This window comes from Fistularia commersonii, chromosome 1 (assembly GCF_037954325.1).
Source record: "Fistularia commersonii isolate RoL2024-O1a breed Wild chromosome 1, RoL_Fcom_v1.0, whole genome shotgun sequence".
NCBI lineage: Eukaryota > Metazoa > Chordata > Actinopteri > Syngnathiformes > Fistulariidae > Fistularia > Fistularia commersonii.
In genome coordinates, this window is record NC_141284.1 from 14,435,994 (window position 1) to 14,455,785 (window position 19,792).

At 41.3% G+C, this 19,792-nt stretch overlaps 3 protein-coding genes across 6 annotated transcripts; 2 read left to right on the plus strand and 1 right to left on the minus strand.

Moving 5' to 3' along the window:
• The first annotated feature begins 1,947 nt into the window (after positions 1-1,947).
• Positions 1,948-4,714, plus strand: tmed8 (transmembrane p24 trafficking protein 8). Its single transcript, XM_086149668.1, has 6 exons — positions 1,948-2,110; positions 2,440-2,551; positions 2,648-2,741; positions 2,836-2,929; positions 3,067-3,360; positions 3,511-4,714. The coding sequence occupies exons 2-6, from the start codon at positions 2,442-2,444 to the stop codon at positions 3,726-3,728; spliced, it is 810 nt and encodes a 269-aa protein (XP_086005794.1). The 5' UTR covers positions 1,948-2,110; positions 2,440-2,441; the 3' UTR covers positions 3,729-4,714.
• A 119-nt stretch (positions 4,715-4,833) lies between these two features.
• LOC147237482 (uncharacterized) lies at positions 4,834-12,284 on the plus strand. The gene is made up of 13 exons (XM_086149720.1): positions 4,834-7,650; positions 7,727-7,897; positions 7,962-8,067; positions 9,045-9,161; positions 9,254-9,367; positions 9,444-9,630; positions 9,698-9,826; positions 10,285-10,472; positions 10,564-10,760; positions 10,844-10,935; positions 11,023-11,077; positions 11,532-11,629; positions 11,747-12,284. The coding sequence occupies exons 1-13, from the start codon at positions 7,589-7,591 to the stop codon at positions 11,965-11,967; spliced, it is 1,737 nt and encodes a 578-aa protein (XP_086005846.1). The 5' UTR covers positions 4,834-7,588; the 3' UTR covers positions 11,968-12,284.
• Positions 12,285-12,323: 39 nt separating this feature from the next.
• gstz1 (glutathione S-transferase zeta 1) lies at positions 12,324-14,150 on the minus strand. 4 transcript variants are annotated; one of them, XM_086149698.1, is made up of 9 exons: positions 13,960-14,150; positions 13,611-13,662; positions 13,474-13,526; positions 13,303-13,383; positions 13,060-13,185; positions 12,837-12,912; positions 12,715-12,767; positions 12,585-12,634; positions 12,324-12,504 (listed from the first exon to the last, which is right to left on the minus strand). In XM_086149698.1, the coding sequence occupies exons 1-9, from the start codon at positions 13,987-13,989 to the stop codon at positions 12,378-12,380; spliced, it is 648 nt and encodes a 215-aa protein (XP_086005824.1). In that variant the 5' UTR covers positions 13,990-14,150; the 3' UTR covers positions 12,324-12,377. The 4 variants fall into 4 exon arrangements, with proteins under 4 accessions (XP_086005824.1, XP_086005805.1, XP_086005833.1 ...); XM_086149679.1 differs by having other exon boundaries at positions 13,474-13,541; XM_086149707.1 differs by lacking the exon at positions 13,960-14,150 and adding an exon at positions 13,751-13,893.
• Positions 14,151-19,792: the final 5,642 nt, after the last annotated feature.

Consider the following 19,792-nt stretch of genomic DNA (forward strand, 5'->3'; position numbering starts at 1 on the left):
TGATGATTCAGAGCCTGTGCTTATTAGGAGTGTAAACCCATTATTCATTTGGACAGACAATGACGTTATTACATTAACTGCATTAAACATGTGTTGATTTAAAAACCGTCTGTGCTTTATTTAATTCTATCCTGAAAAGTAATGTTTATTCCCAAAGTCCTTAATTGGTTATATTTCTTTGGTATTTCAATTAAATTAGTAACAACAGTTGTCATATGGGTCTTTGAGAATGGCAGGTCATGAAATATTCTGCTCCTGCTCTGTTTGCTTTCTTGGCTTCCCAAGATGTGTCAAAGCGCTACCTTGTGTACAGCATCACCTCTGCTCTCCCTGTCACCAGGTGCAATCATATTCACAGACATGTTACTGATATCAGGGATTATCAGTCACTTAATTGATTTGTCATTTATATATTTATTTATTAAGACATTTCAAGTGAAAATAGCTTGGTGACATTGGTGTCATTCTCAGATCATAATACAATTTTGCAGAAGATGACAACAGAGTAGTAGCTGTCCTGCACTGAGCTGACCACCGCCTTGAAAGATCCTAATCTTATAGCATCTGTCAATGAAGGGCACAGAATCATATCTGTGACTCAGTGTTTATTGTCATGTGTACAGGGTGGAAACGAGTTTCGCTGCACAATGAAATTCTTACTTTGCTGTCCACAGTGCCTTTAGATATGTAATCATGTATGTAATGTATTGATCACAGCTCCCATCTCCCTGCTGTGTGACATTATTGTTACATTACTGTACATCAGTAGAATGTTATGACGTGTCGAAACATGGTGATATATTTTAATTATTCAAACATGTTTTGATTCAATTACTTTTTGTTTGTGCTTTCCTAAGAACACAGCTCTATTTTTCCATAAAGAGTTTAATTTTCCTGCTAATACTTTGATGCATTCATCATTATTTTTAGTTAATTTCTTGCTGATTGTTGATTTTTTCTGGTAATATCTGGACAAAAAACCTCTCCAAGGACAAATTCAATTCTGTGTAACATAAACGTACCGTTATTGGTACCACTAGACAAAATTGCCGCTCTTATAATACGTTATCTTTCATCTCAGTTTAATGCAACACTTTTTTGTGATCCTCTTTAATTAAATGGGATTGCACTCATACAGTCAAAAAGCAGTGTGATTTCCCTATTGGGGTGACATTTCTAAATGTGTGACCAAAGTGTGTGGAGTATTGCACAAACCACTCAAATCACTCAAACCGACTAGGGTCCGGGGATCCTTGGGGATCAGAACCGATAAAGAGAAGTGGACACATACTCACATGTTATATGCATGTGATTAAATGTGTCTGGAAAGCTCTCTCACTGTCAGAATGTTTTTTTCTACAAAGGCCTTTACTCTGGGCTTCTCTTGTTGATGCACAAACCATGGCGACCCCTCCGCTGCTCTTTCAGTTAGGCAGTGAACATACACCGCACTGCATCTCTGCTGTTTACAAATCCCTGCAGGAGACATGACCAAATGGAAATGATTATTATTCTAACTCGTATTGTTTTGATTTATTTCTTTTTTTAATACATCTTACCATTATTTTTGAGATGTACACGATCTGTATTTTTGCCAATTGATTATGCCCATTTAACCATATGGTGTTTGAGCCCCACAGCGTTGATTATTTGGTATTTATTTATTTACTCATCTGTCACTGCATGATGTCATACATTTGGATAGCACAAAATGCTATGGACATTTTTTTCTTAGATACAGACGTGCTTCAGTTTGTTAATGAAAAGGGAGGGGGTGCAACATATTTGTGATACCCTAAAAGAAAGACTTACTCATAGCGGTCTTGTTTATACAAAGCGAAAAAGAAAAAATAAATAACGAAACCCTATCAATCGCCGCCCAGCAGTCTCGTGTCTCGCTGGCAGGGTTTCTCAGAAAAACACGGAAGTCTCCAAATCTCTGTTTTTCTCGTCAGCCCGCCCGCAGTAGCAGCAGCAACAGCAACAGCAGCAGCCGCCGCCGCCGCTCTGCCGTCACATGATTGCGGTGACATGAAAATGTGCTTCACGCTGGCTTGAGTAGGGCGAAAGTGAACTTGGAGCAGGTCGTTGGGGTTTTCTTTATGCCGAGGTGAGGTTTTATTTCGTCCCCCCCACCTTCGACACCACTTTTTCTTGCCGCTTCCTCTCTGCTTGCTAATGGGAACAAGCCGCTTGCGAGCTAACCCCGGCGCTCGCGCGTTCTGCCGTGGCGGCTTCCCTCCTTGCCGTGTCGTGTTGACTTGCTGTGTTTTTGTGTTTGTGTCACGGATGGGAGACGGCAGTTTGTTTTGTAAACTTAAAATTACCCGAGACGCGCATGGAAGCTAGAGGGAGCGTTAACCTCCTCCTTGGCATCCGGAGGGGCGGGGTTTCCTCCCCGCTGGCCACGCAGACTGATGTGTTTGTCTTGTGTTATAGCCATGGAGAGATTAGAAGCCTCGTCGGAGCTCCAGTCCCGCCTGTCGTCTCTGTCCTTCTCGTCCTTTCCCGGAATAACATCCAAGCAGTGCGACAATAAACCTCCGGACAGGTAATCTATCGTCGAGATGACGGCCGAACCCCCGCTCCATCTACTTGTTGATCCCGACGTGGCCGCAGTGTCAAGTTTCTTCGTTTCTCACCACAGGCTCCAGCATACAGACCTGTCGAAGAATTTCAGTCAGTCCCCTCCACACCCCGGTATGAATGACACCGAGAAGGATCCCGATCGGCGCTGTGAGGTACCTGTCATTCCCCTGTAACGCGTGAGAGGTGGCTCCAGCTAGTACCATCGTATCAGCTACTAAAATGCATTTTGTGTGTAAACATTGTAAGGGAGATGAGGAGGCACCTGCCGATCGCACCGAGCTTCAAGGAGGTGAGGAGAGCAGCAGTGCTGGGAGCTTCCAGCTGTCCGCAGAGAATAATGGTGAGCTTTGATCTTGAACAGAAACATGAAATTGTACAAAGTGATGAATTTACAAGTTGAATGACTTTACATAGATGTCATTAGGTTAGATGTCACATCTAGGGTCACACTGCCTGCTTTCTCCCTTCCCGATGCAGCCGAAATGCCACCCTTGAAACCCCCGACGACTTGGACATCCGCTGCACTTAAGGAGCTCAAGGCCAAACTTCGAACAGAGAAGGACAGCATTGTGACAGTGTACCGTGGCGACATCATGACCGTGCACGTGCCCACCGTCCCCGAAGCCAAAAAAGTATGCTGGGAGTTTGCAACAGATGGTTACGACATTGGCTTCGGCATCTATTTTGACTGGACTCCCATCACTAGTCGGTCTATCACTGTGCACATCAGTGAATCAAGTGATGACGAAGACGAAGAGGAGGAGCTGGAAGGTGAGTTTGCTTTTGCAAGATAAAAATCTCTCATTTAGGTGTGTTTTTACCATTTTTATTGGGTGTCATCAGCTGTTCTGCGCTCACTTTAGCATTGAAAATGCTTCTTTGGATCTGCATTATCTCCTTTTTGTATGTTTTTCAACTCAGGGCCCATTAGTAATGGAGACGTTGAGAAGGGCTCCAAGGCGCAGACCAATTCCCACCTTGCTGAAATTCTACCTGTATATCGTCAGGATAGCCACCTGTCTGTCCATGGGGGTAGCCATGATTTTCCAGGTGAAGGAACATACCTCCTAAAGTTCGACAACTCCTACTCCCTATGGCGAAATAAAACTCTTTACTACAGAGTTTATTACAGTGCCTGAATTGCCAGTCCTCTTGTTTTTGAATGTATAATTTACAAAAGAATATTACTCAAAAGAATGCTAAACTATTTTTGAAACCACACAGAAAAGAGAGAGTTTAAATATCGTCATTTCTAGTCTTTATCTTCAGTTGCCACACGTCTAATTTTCATCTTAATACAACATTTGCTCCGTCATCTTTCTGATCCATATTTGACGAAGCCTCGCCTCTGTGATCCCATGTATGCACTGTGCCCACCATAAACCATATGTCTTCTTCAGCTGTAACATTTCTATGTAGCAGTGATCAGGGAACACCTCCGCAGAACTCATGCTGGCAGGACGAGTGCTTCAATAGGAAAGTGCTCCGAAGAAACGAGAGGTTTTTGTTCATTGTGTGCGAGCACGTGTGGGACATGCACCCCGAGTAATCACGCCACATTGCTCTTGTTGTTCCTGCTATTTAATCTGTCTTGCAGCGTAACTTATTTTGAATCAAATGTTTGCTGAAATACTGCTGTGTTTCTTGAAAATAGCAAGTGGTGTCAGATGTCCAGAGAGTGCTTTTTATGATACAAATAAAGCCATCCCTTATCACATTAAGCTCTTATTATGTAATATAGGGTCAATATTTACAATTGTCCCCCCTTCTTTAATTTTCTATTTCAGACTTAGCAAGCAGTAATAATATTTCATCCAAATCTATTTTGTGCACAGGTTTTTGTGAGTGAAGGTCAGTCTATTTGAATATTCTCTGTGCTATGGTCACACTTTGAATTTGACTGTTTTGTGTCCTTGTTCCATCGCATTTCAAAAGAAAATCAGTGCTTGTCATTCCTATTCTTGTGCATGTTCAGAAAATGATGTCACAAATTTGGCTGCTAATGTTCTCTGCAATGCAAAGCAACAGCTTTAAAGCTTCCTATGTTTGCTCTACTGTACCTTATAAGTTATGAAGATGTTTGTTCCTCAACATTTATATTCCACAATAAAGAGAAGATTATCTAGTTTTCTTTGTGATTTATGTTTGTTTGAGAAGCCTTGTAAAGACTGTGATAACCGGTATGTACTTAACTACAAATGACATGAAGGGCTTTCAACCAAATCCGAACCTTCCACCTGAGACACCATCATTTCATAACAGTCTCACTACTGATCCACAATTAGAAAGTGCTTCAGGGGGGTCCCTTGTGTTTTCATTAAATTGTGGCATGTGGGGATTGATGTAATTATTACGAGGCTGCTGATGAAACCAGGATTTATTTTCAGCTTTCCCCAAAGGCCAGTTAAAATCCAGATGTGTATCCAGTATTGCTTATGAACAACTAACAGTATATTAAAGCAACAGTGTTCATCTTTCTCAAAATGCTTAATTTAGATATGTTGAAATGGCGAGTTTCCTTACATTACTGTATGTACAGAGCCATTAAAAATCCATTGATCTTGATTATTAATGCAAATTAAATTTGACAACTGCCTTTTCTGTATTTATCTTAGCCGATGCAAATGATGGAAGCAGTGAAAACTCCCAGTGCAAACACCTGAGATTTGCTCATGTTCTCATTTGAATGTTTGCCACTGCACAATTCAATATTCAGTATTGGGGAGTTTACCTCAAGCACTTTTCTTTTTTTCTAATAACTATGTACATGTTTAATTGTTAATGTATGTCATTTATTAAGTTTTTATGGTTTGTACCTCCCCACTCCCATATCAGGAACACAGTGAAGGATTTTTTTCATTATTAAAAAAAGATAACATGAGCACCGTGCCCCTTCCTAAGAAGAGCCTCACCCACCTGCATGAATGACTGCAAGCCAGTATCACTTATTAAAACCTCATGAAGTTCTTCTATAAACTGGTGTTGGCCCAAATTCAGAGTAGGATACCAGGCACCCTGAACTCCCTGCAGTTTGCCTCCCTTCACAACAGGTCCACCTCAGACACCATAACTGCCACCCTTCACGATTCTCTCAGCTGGAAGAACAACCAACATTAGGATGCTCTGTGGCAACTACAGCTCTGCCTTCAACACGATCATCTTCCTCAAACTCACCCACAAATGTCCACACTTGGCTTGCACCCAATCCTGGAACTTGGAGCTTGGAATACAGAGGGTGGGCCGTTTTAAATACTTGGGTGTCATCATTAGTGTGAACCTCACCCGGTCAGTAACTAAAACAACTAAAACAGTAAATGAACAGTAACTGTATTTTCTGAGAAGGCTTGGGAGGTTTGTCATCTCGCCTGAGATCCTCAGCAACTTCTTCAGCAGCATTGTTGAGGGTATCTTAACCAGCTGCACCACCAGACCAAAAACGCCTCCAGTGAATGGTGAAGACTGCAGAGAAGATCAGCAGGACACCACTGCCCTGTTGCACAGTATCTACCCCCACACCCAGCACTGACTGTAGACACTTCTAGCATCAGGGTGGAGGAACAAAAGTACGAAATGTAGGACTTCAAGACTGAAGAACTCTTTCTATCCGTCAGCCATCAGACTCCTAAACAGCTGACAGAAGTTTACAACCACGGACTTCCCCAGCACAATCAGCTGCACCTGACATTTCATTTTGAAACCTTGTTGCCCAGACACTCAAACTTGTCAAACAGCCATGAAATACCTCGGAACTGTCATGGACTGGCTGCACTTGACTGATTCAGTGTGTACACTCTCAATTTGGACTTTTCACGCAGCAATTTCCTAATTTGCACAACCATTTCAGACCCTGGCAAAATAGGTGAGAAACTGATAAATAGTCCTATCGACATTGTTTAAATTCTGTACAGTTTACTTTTTTCCTGTATCATTTCCACGCTGCCTTTTACAAAACAATTGTGTATTTATTCTATGCCTATGTTGCTGGTATCTTATGAACGCTTATGTAATACCACCTGTTTTTCACTGCAGAATACTCAGAAGAAAGTATTTCATTGTACAGGGAAACACGCTGAATCCTTAAAAAATATCTTTATTAAATTTAAATTACACTTTTATTTTCATAGTTTTGAGTCGTGAGCCATGTTACTAGTTGGCAGAAGCATTTCATGTCTTCAAAGATATCCGGTGAGAGTGGGCGTTTTCAGTTCTTTATTGAATCTGCTCAGTAAAATACTTTTAAACACGCAATTTTATGGAAAAATAATAATAAAAAATGCTACCACGCACTAACAAGCTACAATAAATTTTTTGTGAACAAATAAATGTTAGAGTAAAGTTCGTTGCCCGTCCCTTTGGCGCTGAAGCGTTAAATCAGGGGTGGGCAAACTTTTTGGCTCAGGGGTCGCATTGACTTAAAATTTGACAGACGGGCCGGGTCACCACAAGATACAATACATATAAAAAAAACACATTTGTTAACAGTACATATCAGACTCATTTGACATTTGCTTTGAAATTAAACCAGTTTGGTTTTGAAGGCTCTGACGTTATCTTGCCTTTTATGCACAAACCAGTTTTTCCCTTGTAGCTTCACGTCCAGCTCATTCATGTGTGTCAGTATGTCCACAGTAAAGGCTAAATCACACAGCCAATCTTTGTCATTCAGCTCAGGAAAATTCTCAAATGTTCCCAAGTAGCTGCAAAAATAAATAATCTCCTGTTTGAGCTCCCACATTCATTGATCCAATCATTCAATCATTCACATCAAGTATGAATTCTGTACCAATCTTTGGCGGGCCAGATTAAAAAGACCAACGGGCCGGATGTGGCCCGCGGTCCATAGTTTGCCAACGCCTGCGTTTAATGAATTAATCTCAGGTGTGTTCTTTAGCGTGATCTTGCTCCTCTCAGCCAATCAGAAAGCAGTTCCCGCGAGGCCAGGACTTCCAAACTAAAGAAGCCTGGGTTTTCTCCTAGGAAAGTGTGGGACTTCTTTACAATGGGGAGGCTCACTTTTTACGTCCTATGGTCTCTGTGCGATGCTCCTCGGCAGTTTATCAGGTAGGCCTCTATGGCAGACATTTTCTCCGTTTGACCAACGACTGTTTAAACTCGCCCTCTTTCTTATTGTGCACAGAAAACCCACCCGAAGGTGTTTCCACGTGCACGTGCCGCTGCCTCTTCCCAGACAGCTGGTGATCTTCAGTCTGGGAGACTGGAGCAGCACTGAGGCCTCCATCGCTGTGGAGGTTCTGGTCAGTGCTGACGTTCAGGCACAGAGAATTGGGATTCTGTCGTCTCAAGCGAGGTACATAAAATTGGGAACGGTTTTTGACGCCTCGGAGTGCGGGATGAAGAACTGTTCCTCTCAGGTGCCTGATCTTTGAGGGAGGCTGGAACTCCAACTTGGAGTCACTCGCTGCAGAGAGAGGTCGGAGAGGGGTGTACGGCAAGATTGTGCTGACCTTGTGTGGAGAGGTGGGTTTGCAGTAAAGTTAAGTTTATATCAAAAGAAAAGGGAAACCGCCTCAATTACTCAGTATTAGGCTTACAACTGAAAATAGAGAAATTTTGTCGCATCCAAAGACATACAGAGATGATTGGTTTGTGTGAAATGAAGGTAACTGTAGTTGTCTTCATGCCATCTAAACCTTCCACAATGTCATATGTATATATTTTTATATATATATATATATATATATACATATATATATTTTTTTCAGTTTACATCTAAACCAGTGTCTGCAGAATATATTAATGGTTTGTAATGTTAGCAATCCTGCCCCCCCCCCCCCCCCCACACACACACACACACACAAACACAATTCCAAATTGACATCTATTAAACAGTGGTTTGATTTTTGCAGGCTTTAAGATAACATTTTACGGATGCGCGTCAGTCTCTTATCAGCAGCTTGTAACTGGCCAATAAAGCAGCTGAGTTGATAAGAGTCTGGTGAGGTGGTTAAGCTACGATATGTCTGGGATGACTTCATGATGCATTTCATCTGGTTGGCTAATAGACCTACAGACCATAGGTTTATTGTGAGACAAGAACATAATTTCTGATTTGTCAGATTTTAGCTGGAAGCTACACTAACCCTGAAAGTATGTCCTAAGCGGTCTTGCAACCTCGGGCCAAAGATTTATTTGAGTAACAAAGAGAGACAGCCCAGAGCCCCATAGTCTGTACCTGGCTTCCAAATCTGTATTTATTTGTGTTGTTTTTCTCTCTCAGGAGCACAGGGAGAACTGTTTGAAAAATGTGAAAATAGTATTTTCACATCAAACTGTGCACATAATTCTTGATTACTGCATTTGTAAGAAGTGACTTTTTTTTTTTTTTTTTTTTTTTTTTCCCCCTTTGGAAGAGATTTTTTTTTCCATATTCCGAGAAGCATGCTTAGAGACAGTCTCCCTGTTTTTATTGTGCTGTGATCGGTGACCTTGCACAGCATGAAGCCAGCATCTTCAGCAGCACCCCGCTGGCCCAAAGGAAGCGTCCGTTCCCAGAGCAGCTCAACACCACTGATCTCTCATGCACATCACACCACTGTGCCGGAGACAAAATGGTAAGAATATACTGTACATAAGGGGAGGAAATTGTCATCTCCAATTTGTCCCTTTTTTTTTAATTTTTTTTTTTATAAATCCTCCTCTGCAGGTCAGTCCCAACTCCTCTCATCTGGGCAGCAGTGTTTGTGATACTGAGACCCGAGTAAATAATATTGACAGCAGTGAGTTAGTCACTTTAAACGGACCCTTACTGTGGCCAACGGTGAGAGTCCCGCCTCAACATACGTGCATTTAAGGTGATTTCTTTATTCTGTAACACATTTGTTGTTCGTGAAAAGGACAAGACCCCCAGAAAGACTGCTATTAGTAAGAGCGGCCAGTTGAAGCTTGGAGCGTGGAGCTCGGAGGAAATGGACAGTCTGTCTGAGGCCAGAGATCAAGCTTCGACCCTGAAGAAAGCGAGGCTGCCCAGGTTGAACAGCCAAGACCAAATAACTATGCAGATCAAGAGCGAGAACAGAGAAGGTCAGGAGTGAACAGACTGCTGTGCGTGCCTGAGGTTTTTGAAGCCACTAACAAAGATCACAATTAGTTTCAGTGTGCCCCTCAAAGCGCTGGGGCCAGGCGATGTGTCTCAGCGATTCGTACACCTGTGTTCTCATTGGAGGGGAAACAACGGATCAAAGCTATAGCAAAGACTCTTTGTGGAAGCTGGAGTTAGGTCAGCAGAGTTTGCTATGTCATTCATCACTGTTTCATCAATTTTTTTGCATCTGGATGTTTTGGCAGATTTTCTTACAAAAAAAAAAATCTGACGTTGAGGATTTATATTTAAGATGTGTTGGGTCTGTAACCAGCCACCAGCATTCTTTAGGGTCAAGGTGTTCGAGCCAGTTTCAGACAATCTCTTATATTTGGATGGTGATCTTTTGGTTTTGAGTCAGTAAGATTCAATAGCAACATGATTTCAATTTCTAACTAAAATATCACACCTCTTAGGCTCAGATTAGAGGTATGTATTCAACAATATAATGGGCACTTCATAGACTGAAAAAGTGCCAGTCCATTTCTTTAAGCCCCAGGTATTTGTATCTTCTTGATTTCAAGCCTTGTCCAATGCACCATGAATGCTCAGGCTAGAGAAATTCCTGAAAACTGCTCATTTAACTTCTTCCCAAGACAATAATTTCTGGTACCCGATGGACTCGTCCCCATCTGGACCTGTGCCACCATGTAGCAGGGGTCACTCTGCAACCTATGACTCAGACTCAAAGGCAGTCTTTGTTTACGGTGGCCTGAGGGAGGGTCAGCGATATGATGAGCTTTTCATCCTGGACACGCTGACCTGGAAGTGGAAGCTTGTCACTGTGGGTTTGCTGTACACTGGCCGCATGTTAAAAGATGCATCCATTTCAACTGACAAGTTTTTTTTTTTTTTTTCTTGCCCTCGGCATTCAGGCAAAAGGAAATATCCCTCGCTTGGCATATCATGCAGCAGCCTTTTATAAAAAAGAGCTTTTTGTCTTTGGGGGAATAGAGCCAGGCCATTCTTCTGGAGAGAAGCCCTGTAGCAATGCTCTGTACATCTTCAACCCTGAGTTTGAACTCTGGTATAAGCCTATTGTGGAGGGGGACAAACCTCTACCTCGCTTTGGGTCAGTGTCTTTATCAAAATTCTGCCATTTACTGTAACACAAACTCGTGTAATTCTCACTGTCCCTTTTTTTTGTTTTAACAGGCACTCAGCCACACTTCTCTCGCAGAACTTGTTCATATTTGGCGGCAGGAAGACTGCCACCTACCTTAATGACCTCCACGCCCTTGACCTGGGTAGGATGAAAATTCTGTCCTACACCAGGTGATCGCCTTATGCCATGCTTTGGGTCTGACATTAACATTTTTCCTTCTGGGGCGAAGGCTTCATGGAGTACACAGCTGTGAAATGCGGGAACATGCCACCGCTGCCTCGAGGGTGAGTGCAGAGTTTAATCAACCTCGAGAAATGACATCAATGTCACCATCTGCCATAAGTATTTTTGGTGTTTTTAAAGACATAACAGCAGTTGACTGCTTCAGCTACGCATGTTGTCAAGTCATTTTCATTTATAAGGTTCACTTGAGTTTAATATTATAAAAGACTTACAATTATGGTGACATGATGTATACCCTTAAATAATAATTTGTCTGAATTAAAGATTTGATAATTGTAATGCCCCCCCCAACTCTTCTAAAGTGATGTCCTTTATTCCTTCAATGTCATTTGATAATCCCTGACTTGTGAAACTGTCTGAATAATATGGCAGTGCTACGTTCAATGAATTATATCCCAATGAATGAAGATAGCTATACAGAGGGGTTAACGAAGTTTATATAAAGTGATAGCTTAAGCTTCAAAATTAAAGGCAGCTCTGTCTGTACTTGAATAGGTTTCATGCTGCACTCCCAGTTTCAGACAACAGGATTTTAATAAGTGGAGGGTGCAGTTCAATTGGAGCCCTGCAGGATGCATTTGTCTACAACACTGGTGAGTGATTGGCCTTCCACTGCCCCACATATCATGTTCCCTTGTATGTTGATCCTCTTTCTGCTCCCAGCATGCTGATGGTTTATATTTTCTCTGAGAAAATTCTGTCATTATCAGACACCACTTTGTGGACATCAGTGACCTCGTCATTGCTGTGTTCCAAGCCCCGTGCCGGACACAGTGTGATCAGCTTGGACATGACACCCTCAGCTGCCCGGCAGCACAAACAGAACGAACGTACCATTTGCACACTGCTGGTGTTTGGTGGGTCCGACTGTTTTGGTTCCTTCTACAATGACACTTTCAAGTGCACGGTGGAGATAAGCACTCCTAAATGAGAAATTTATGTCAAGACATTTCTTCTTCTTTCAAGACATTTGATAAATATTTTTAAGAATGTGACAGTGCCAATAACTATTCTGATAATGATGGTGAAATCAATGAAATTTTGTTTTTTTCACTGCAAACATTTTAGATAATTTCCATTACTGTCCAGTTTAGATTTGAATCTCATGGAGTCAAACTTCAGCCAATAAGCTGCATTTGGGATGAGCTGTTTACACTCTTTGTGTAACAATTCTCCAATCTGCATGCGTTTAAGAAAGTCATTCAGATCCTACAACAGTGTTGGACTAAATGAAACAGTTAAACTATCAAAATGCTAATAAATTATATTCTAATATAACAACACTAATGAGTTCAAAGCCCTTTATTTTAGATGTACAAAGAAGCACAAGGTTTTTTTTCCCTATGCACGCAGATCAGCAGGCGTGTCTGGCTGGCAAGATGGGTGGCTCACTTTGAATGCGCTGATCTCGATTAAGGTTGCATTTAATCTTTGAATGGAAGGATACACCGTGACGTCCACTTTGAACCTGTAATGTTGAAAAAGAGACCAAAGCTTTAGGATTGCATCGGCAGGATCAAGATCGCAAAATCTGATTATATCATGTACCTCTCTGCATTGTACACTTGTGGCACCAGACAAATATCTGCCATTGAGATCTAAAAGGCAATTAACATGTCAAAAGACTTTTTTTTTTAATTTTTTTTTTTTATATATATATAAATGGCAGCACTCTTACCTCATCACCAACACAGTATTTCCCGGCTGTTTGTTTCAAAATGGGCTCGAGAGCTGGAGATTAAATTCAGCACAATTAGATGTCTGAAAATAAAATTGTAAATGATAAGCCAATTTACTTACCTTGAAAGCCACGGTTTATGAAGTCTTGAGCCCACTGCAGCTTTGCTTCTCCAATTTTTTGGAGCACATATAAATTCTGAAACATCCAAGAAGTTACCTTCTTAGTCACACTAATTATAACTTTTTAAATTTTACCAGACAATTTATTTGTGGTCTATGCATGTCCCTGCCTGGGTGAAGCACCAGCTTCAGGACATAATAAATGCAACTGTGCTGTTGTCACCTGCAGAGGCTGTATCCCAGAGGCAATGAGGTCACTTATCATCCGAACCTGGGCCCGTTTCTGTGGGTCTTTGGGTAAAAGCTGCAGACCTGGCCTGGTCTCATCTATGTACTGTATCACTGCGAGCTACAAAAAAAAAAAAAAGAAAGAAAATTAATATGTAGAATATTGTGATTGAATATTTCTTTTACAGCTGGTTGCATAAAAATAGAGGGAAATGCACAAGTGCTTTGAGGAACTCACTGACTGAGAGAGGATAATTCCATCAATTTCAACTGCAGGCACTTGTTGCATAGGATTAAATACTTTGTACTCCTCGGTAAGCTGAAAAACACATTTATCTTAGATTAAAATAGAAAAAAACATTTGATACATATTTTCATCCTGAAATGAACCCGAGAGTACATGCTGTACCTGCTGACCTCCATCTTTGATCAGATTGACTGGAACCTGGTCGTAATCTACACCTTTGAGTGCAAAAGCTGATAAACAAGATAAGTAGTAGTCATTTTGATCAGAATGATTGAAATAGGTGAACTCCAGTGACTTACCAATGCGCACCCGCCAGGAGCAGGAGCTTCTGAAATATCCGTGGAGGATAGGCTGGAGGGGTATACAAACAAAACAAGGATTCAGTCAATATTACAAATGAATCTAGTAAACACAGAGAACTGTATTTCTGCCAGTGCACCTTGGTTTGGTTCGACATAGTTTTGCTTCAAAGTTTTACTCAGATACTCTGTCTGCTGGAGGGGGTTTACAGAATTTACCATCTTCCAACCAGCCAATGCGATGCGCGCTAAAAACCCTCCCACCTACTCTTTGGCCCATGACTAAGCAACATCAGGGCTTCATATGGTTTATATTAACCGCCACGTAAGTAAACACGCACACTATTACCTTAGCGAAGTAAAAACAGGATAAGCGCATCGCTGTTGCTCAGTTTTCGCTTATCTCAGGTGTGCTCATGTGTGAGTGACCGCCTACTCCTGCAATTCCCTGTCCAAAGTTAGCTTTTATCGGGTTATTGAATCTATTCAAGCCTCATTGTTGAGAATAACAGTAAGGGGGGAGGGCGCCATTGGGCTCCATCGAAGACTGATCCACAGTCGACCAATCAGAGGAGGTTATAAAAAGACGTTTCTGTATGAGCCAATCATAAGACTCGAAGTTACAAAAATCCCGCCTACAGTTAAAGGACGAAGTTAAAAGACAGCCAAAACGTCTGCTCTCACCTGTAGTATTAAAAAAGGTACAAACTATGGCCCACTGTGGGCTTTAAATGTCGACTTATTTAAAACCCTTACTCAGCGATGAAGACAAGGTTTGAACTTTAAAAAAATGTACAAAAATAAAAATATATGACACCCAACATATATCCACACTGACAGGAGCAATTTGTATTGGGATCTTCATAACAAATCTACATCCATATATATATATATATATATATATATATATATATAAAGACACACTCATGTATATTTTTATAAATGTATTTTGTTATCAATACGAATCTGTACTGGCATTGTCAACATCCAACATGCCAGCAATGGACCTCCCCACTCTCCCCCCGTGGGTGTTCCCTGTGGCTACAATGTGTGGCAACACCATTCTCACACTCTCCTGAAACCCTCAGAGCGGGTGCCAGATGGGACGCTTCACGTCATCTACGGGCGACATGGTGGTGAGAGTTGGTCTCATGCGTCTTGCACGAGTTTGTTAAAATGTGATGGAGGCTCAGAGTGCAAGGCTTCTTCCTTTCCTTTCAGTTTTTCCCTTCAGGGGTCACCACAGTGAATCAACCTTTTCCCTCTAGTTCTCTCTCCCACAAACTACCTTCATATCCTCTCTCTCTATGTCCATAAATCTTCTCTTTGGTCTTCCTCTAGAGCTCCTGCCTGGCAGCTCCAATTCCAGCATCCGACTACCAATATATTCACTATATCCCTCCTCTGTACATGACCAAACCATCTCAGGCTGATTGCAGTAAAAAAAAAATAAATACAAAAAACAATTTCTAAATATGCAAAACAACTTACCTCGCCCCCCCTCTCAAAAAAAAAAACCAAAGCAACAACATTTCAATGTTACATTTGTGTATTTGTTTAAGTACACAAGCGTATCAAGTAAAATTAGATGAACATACATCTAATTTTGCACCTTCTATCTGCGTTGAACGAGTGCATTTGACCAGTCGCTCAAAGTAGCTTCAGCGTCTGGGATTGTTCTTGTCCTGCAGCTGTGACAGCCGTTTCACCATGGCAGTATATTACGTCCCTTTAATTAGGGACAACACGGGAGTGTGTTCTTAGAGAGGGATTAAAGAAATAGAAAGATGTTCTATCGCACTGAATAATATAGATTGTGCGACAAAAGTTCCAAGTGTCCACACGGTGACAGCATTGCTCCACAGATGCATGTACTCATCCCTCTATCAGCAGTTCAGGTTCAAATTGGTTAAACAGATTGATGCGGTATGTTACTGAAGAGACTGATTGGGATGAATGAGTTTTACATGTGGTCATTTTGATATATTTCTTCATTGTATCAGTTTTCCTGATTATATCTAAAATATGCTTAATGTCTCCCAAAATTATGCTCCAAATGTGACTCCTTAGTCATACAATGTGATTCTTAAACTTTTATTTCTGGTCGAGAAGCTTGGGGTGGTGGTGTATGACGCCGAGGAGAACACTCTGAAGCAGCTTTAGGATAAAGCGTTGGGGACAGTTGGAGAGCATGGTACAGCTCTGTAAACGTCCATCATTGTGGGTGGACCCTTCAGCTGGATGCCTGGGCTGGTGGTACATGCTCAGGCTCTGCGTGTGAATACATGTTCCACGCTCCATCCCGTACCTCTTACTCTCTCAAACCTCGGCTCCCCAAGAGGCCCTTTGGTTTCATCAAACCGGGCCACACACACCACCCCAACCACACCTCTTGCCTTCTGACCCGTTCTAACTTTGCATTGAAGGCAGTTGGAATAGAGGGCTTGTTGAATCAGCCACCGAGAGTTTGAGCCAAGGTCTGTGGTCGAGACCTTAACGGCAGTTTAGTGTATCAAATGCTGAGCCAAAGGAAAATTTATTCTTCCCGTTTGCATTGAGTCGGATGCTTGTGTATTGCAGAGGAAACCCACAACTATCCATTTTTTGAGGGAGTGCCTCAAAGTGCCCCTCGTCCTGGCTTCTGTGTGTTGTTGGGTTAAGAGGTATTTGTATGTTGGTGTCCTAAGAATGTGTTCACATCATGCAAGTGCCACTGTGAATGTATGTATGTATACTTATAACTGGTTGTTTTGAGGGGCCCTGCAAGGAGGCCAGCTGGGTGTAGATGTGGTGCCTCTGATCTCTGACTCTCCAGCTTGATCCAGAGTCAAGTCAGGTTTTATTTACTGTATACTGCACCAAATCAAATATTGCATCAAATCTTCTATAGTGCCAAATCACAACACAATTGTTCTCTTAACGCTTTACATGTGGAGCAGGTCTAGAGCACATTCTTCTAAATTTATTTACAGACCCCCCTGTGGCAATGAAAAAATTGCCTTTTGCTGGGCTGAAACCTTGGACGGATGCGGACTTCTGTTTCGACCGGTCGGAGTAATGTGAGCAAGAGAGAGGGGGTTTGAGAACGGTGTGGATGAAGGGTCAAGGGAACATTATGTCTGATCAATTGTTTGTACATCAAACACTCAAATGACTTTGTAGAACCCTCACAGACCAGAAACTTTTTTGTCACTTTGCAGCCTGAGATGAGTTGCAATCCCACAGAGATTTTTAGACTTGGGCTGCTTGTTTCTAAAGCAGACCCTCCAGATGATGCCATCAGTTTGTTCAGCAGCAGTCCCTATGGCAACGGCACAGCTGTCCTCACTACAAATGGCTACACCACACGCAAATACTCACGAGGTGGACTTGGGCCAGGTGAGTGTGGTTGTAGCTGCCAAATGTGTTCCTATGTTTTGGGAGAGAGGAGACATTCACAGCCCTCTGCCATGTCTATATTGCATCTCAGGTAGCGAACACATCACATTTTTACTTGAAACCCTTCAGACATTTAAAGAACATCAACAATCATTTTCCATGTCAATTATAGCTTTATTTGTCTCTGACCAGAAGTATACACATTCAGCAACTTTCCACTGCCCTGCCAGTAAAGTCTACAAATAACTATAGCAAACAAAAGGTCACCCTAAACAGGGGGACATAGAAACATTTTCCAGACAGTATTTGATGGGGAGAAATCTTAAATTAAACTCAGTAGGGATTCCTTGGTTCCTGTTCCTGGTTAAGATATATCTAGCATGGACCCATTTGTTTGTGCATGGAGCCTAGTTATGCCCTGTATTTGCTGTTCACTTGTCGGGAATGCTGTGCAAGCCATGTGCTGTTCTTGTTTCCAAACCTCCATGCAACCCCCCGCGCCTTTGCCAAACAGCCTCAGTTTGCCCAAACCTATTCTTGCTGTTTCAAACATTCTAAACCAACCGTGCCATGTCGCTACTGCCTTTGTAATTGAATGTTTTTTTTCTTCTTCCCCATCGTAAGAACATGCTGTGCTCTCAAACCTGCAAGTGCAAACCAGTGGTTTAATTTTGTTTAGCGCTGTCGTGTAAACCTGCCATTTTTTTAAAAGACACATCCGAAGCTGAATCTTCATAATTTTACCACCTTTTGAATTCTGTGCATTTGTTTTTTAAGTCATGTGGAATTTTTTCAATGGTGAAACTTAGGTAATTGTCTTATGGAAATAAGATATGTGCTTTCAAAATACATTGTATTTATCTTTTAAGGGTTGGAGTTAACGCCTCCTTCCGTGTCCTGCTACTTGTTTACAGGATCCAGATTTTAGCTTCAGAGGAAAAAAAATCACGCGTAAATCAAATGCTGGATTTACTGGATTTGCTGTAGTTTTTTCATATTGGTTTAAACACAAATCCAAATTCTTTCTCCACAAAAGAGTTCTAAATAACATCCAATACCTATTGGATCTTTGCATACCCAAGTTAAATGCAATCAAACAGAGGCAATCGATGTCCACCTTCCACTGACAAAAAGTTACTTGAAAAATTTTGTTGCTGTATTTTCTTTATTATGGACCTTTTTTTTTAAAACGTATTTCTCGTTTTGTAGATTCTGTAAATTTGAACCCACTACTGCTAAAGGCCTTTATACTGGGTCTTTGTAAAACAAACTAGATGATGCTTTATACAATACTAAAAAATACAGGACTGTCTCAGAAAATTAGAATATTGTGATAAAGTTCTTCATCTTCAGTAATGCAATTAAATAAACAAAAATTACTTTTTCATGATATTCTAATATTTTGAGATAGGATTTTTGAGTTTTCTTAAAATGTAAGCCATAATCAGCAATATTAAAATAATAAAAGGCTTGCGATATTTCATTTGATTTGTAATGAATCCAGAATGTATGACATTTTAGTTTTTGTAATTGCATCACAGAAGATAAAGAACTTTATCATAATATTCTAATTTTCTGTTACAGTCCTGTACACTAGGGCATGTACATGTGTAATATATTTGATCTGCCAGTTGGAACAGATACTGTGTCCATAGTATTCAGCTCGCTGGAAAAAGAACCTGTTAGCAATGTCACCTGTGTGAACTCTGCTATGAGATGTGGCATTAAGTGTCACACCTTGCGAGTAGTATTTGCTGGATTCATGTTTGCACTGAATCAGTGTTGTATTCCACTGATCAATTTGTTGCCTGAGGTCATTGACAATTTTTGATTTTTTTTTTGACATGTGCATTTTCAAACCTAATGCACCGATGAAAGTACTCCCAAGCATGCAGAGTGGGTTAGCTATAATTAGTACATGCAAACAATGTCTCATCCAAAATCTCACATGCAATGTGGGGGCCGCACAGAGGTCATGTGGTATGGACATCTGGCATGGTGTTTGCGTTCAAGGCAGAGACGAGTCAGGCGCCTAGGTTACAAAGGTCGCTGGGGAGAGCTGCTCTCTAATTCTGCAAGACAGTCATCATTATGGAGCGTTAAACTACAACTCTGATAAATCATATTTAGCCACACTTGTTCTCACAGCCTTGGCTTTTTCGAGTTAACATGGAATGTGGGGCAAATAAATTTGCACAGGCTTTATAATTGTTAGTATGAGGCACATCTTTTAGTACACAATCCTTTTAGGGACATGCAACTCAAAATTTCCAGTGACCTATTTTACTGTAGTGGGGTTCAATACTGTGAATGTTTACGTTTTTTAAAACTGTAAACACGAAAAGAATTCCCAATACACTGAACTTCTGCAACAAATGAGCAAAGGGCGGGGGGTTGAGGGGAAGGACATGATCACTGAAAAAGATATTTTGAAAATAGAAAACAAATTAAGTGGATGTATCCACATCTGGCACTTTCAGCCTGTCACACCTGAACAGCTCTGTTTCCTTTGGTATCTTGATCAGCATCATCACAAACTATAATATTCTTCTCTCTAGAGGACAACAGCAGATTATGGCTCCACGTCATACCAGGAAAATGCAAAGCTCAAGTTAAATATGGAAAGTCATGGTAAAAAGCCATGTCTGACATACAAGTTACCATTCTCTATAGTAGGTTATTCCAGGTTAACTCAACACACATGCTGCTAACAGATGTATTGAGTCACAGAATGTTATTTCTGCTAGACTCAGTGAAAGACTGCTGTTAATGTATACATCACTAACCTGTCAGACCCCCTTTAT

Bases quoted from the DNA above. Each gene is read 5' to 3' on its own strand.
- tmed8 (XM_086149668.1), top strand. From the start codon at position 2,442: ATGGAGAGATTAGAAGCCTCGTCGGAGCTCCAGTCCCGCCTGTCGTCT. The intron at 2,742-2,835 runs GTACCTGTCATT...AAACATTGTAAG, and splicing joins ATCCCGATCGGCGCTGTGAG to GGAGATGAGGAGGCACCTGC. The intron at 3,361-3,510 runs GTGAGTTTGCTT...TTTTCAACTCAG, and splicing joins CGAAGAGGAGGAGCTGGAAG to GGCCCATTAGTAATGGAGAC.
- LOC147237482 (XM_086149720.1), top strand. From the start codon at position 7,589: ATGGGGAGGCTCACTTTTTACGTCCTATGGTCTCTGTGCGATGCTCCT. The intron at 9,631-9,697 runs GTCAGGAGTGAA...GATCACAATTAG, and splicing joins CAAGAGCGAGAACAGAGAAG to TTTCAGTGTGCCCCTCAAAG. The intron at 11,630-11,746 runs GTGAGTGATTGG...TGTCATTATCAG, and splicing joins TGCATTTGTCTACAACACTG to ACACCACTTTGTGGACATCA.
- gstz1 (XM_086149679.1), bottom strand. From the start codon at position 13,989: ATGCGCTTATCCTGTTTTTACTTCGCTAAG. The intron at 13,186-13,302 runs GTGAGTTCCTCA...TTTTTTTTGTAG, and splicing joins GAATTATCCTCTCTCAGTCA to CTCGCAGTGATACAGTACAT. The intron at 12,913-13,059 runs GTGACAACAGCA...TGGATGTTTCAG, and splicing joins CTGGGATACAGCCTCTGCAG to AATTTATATGTGCTCCAAAA.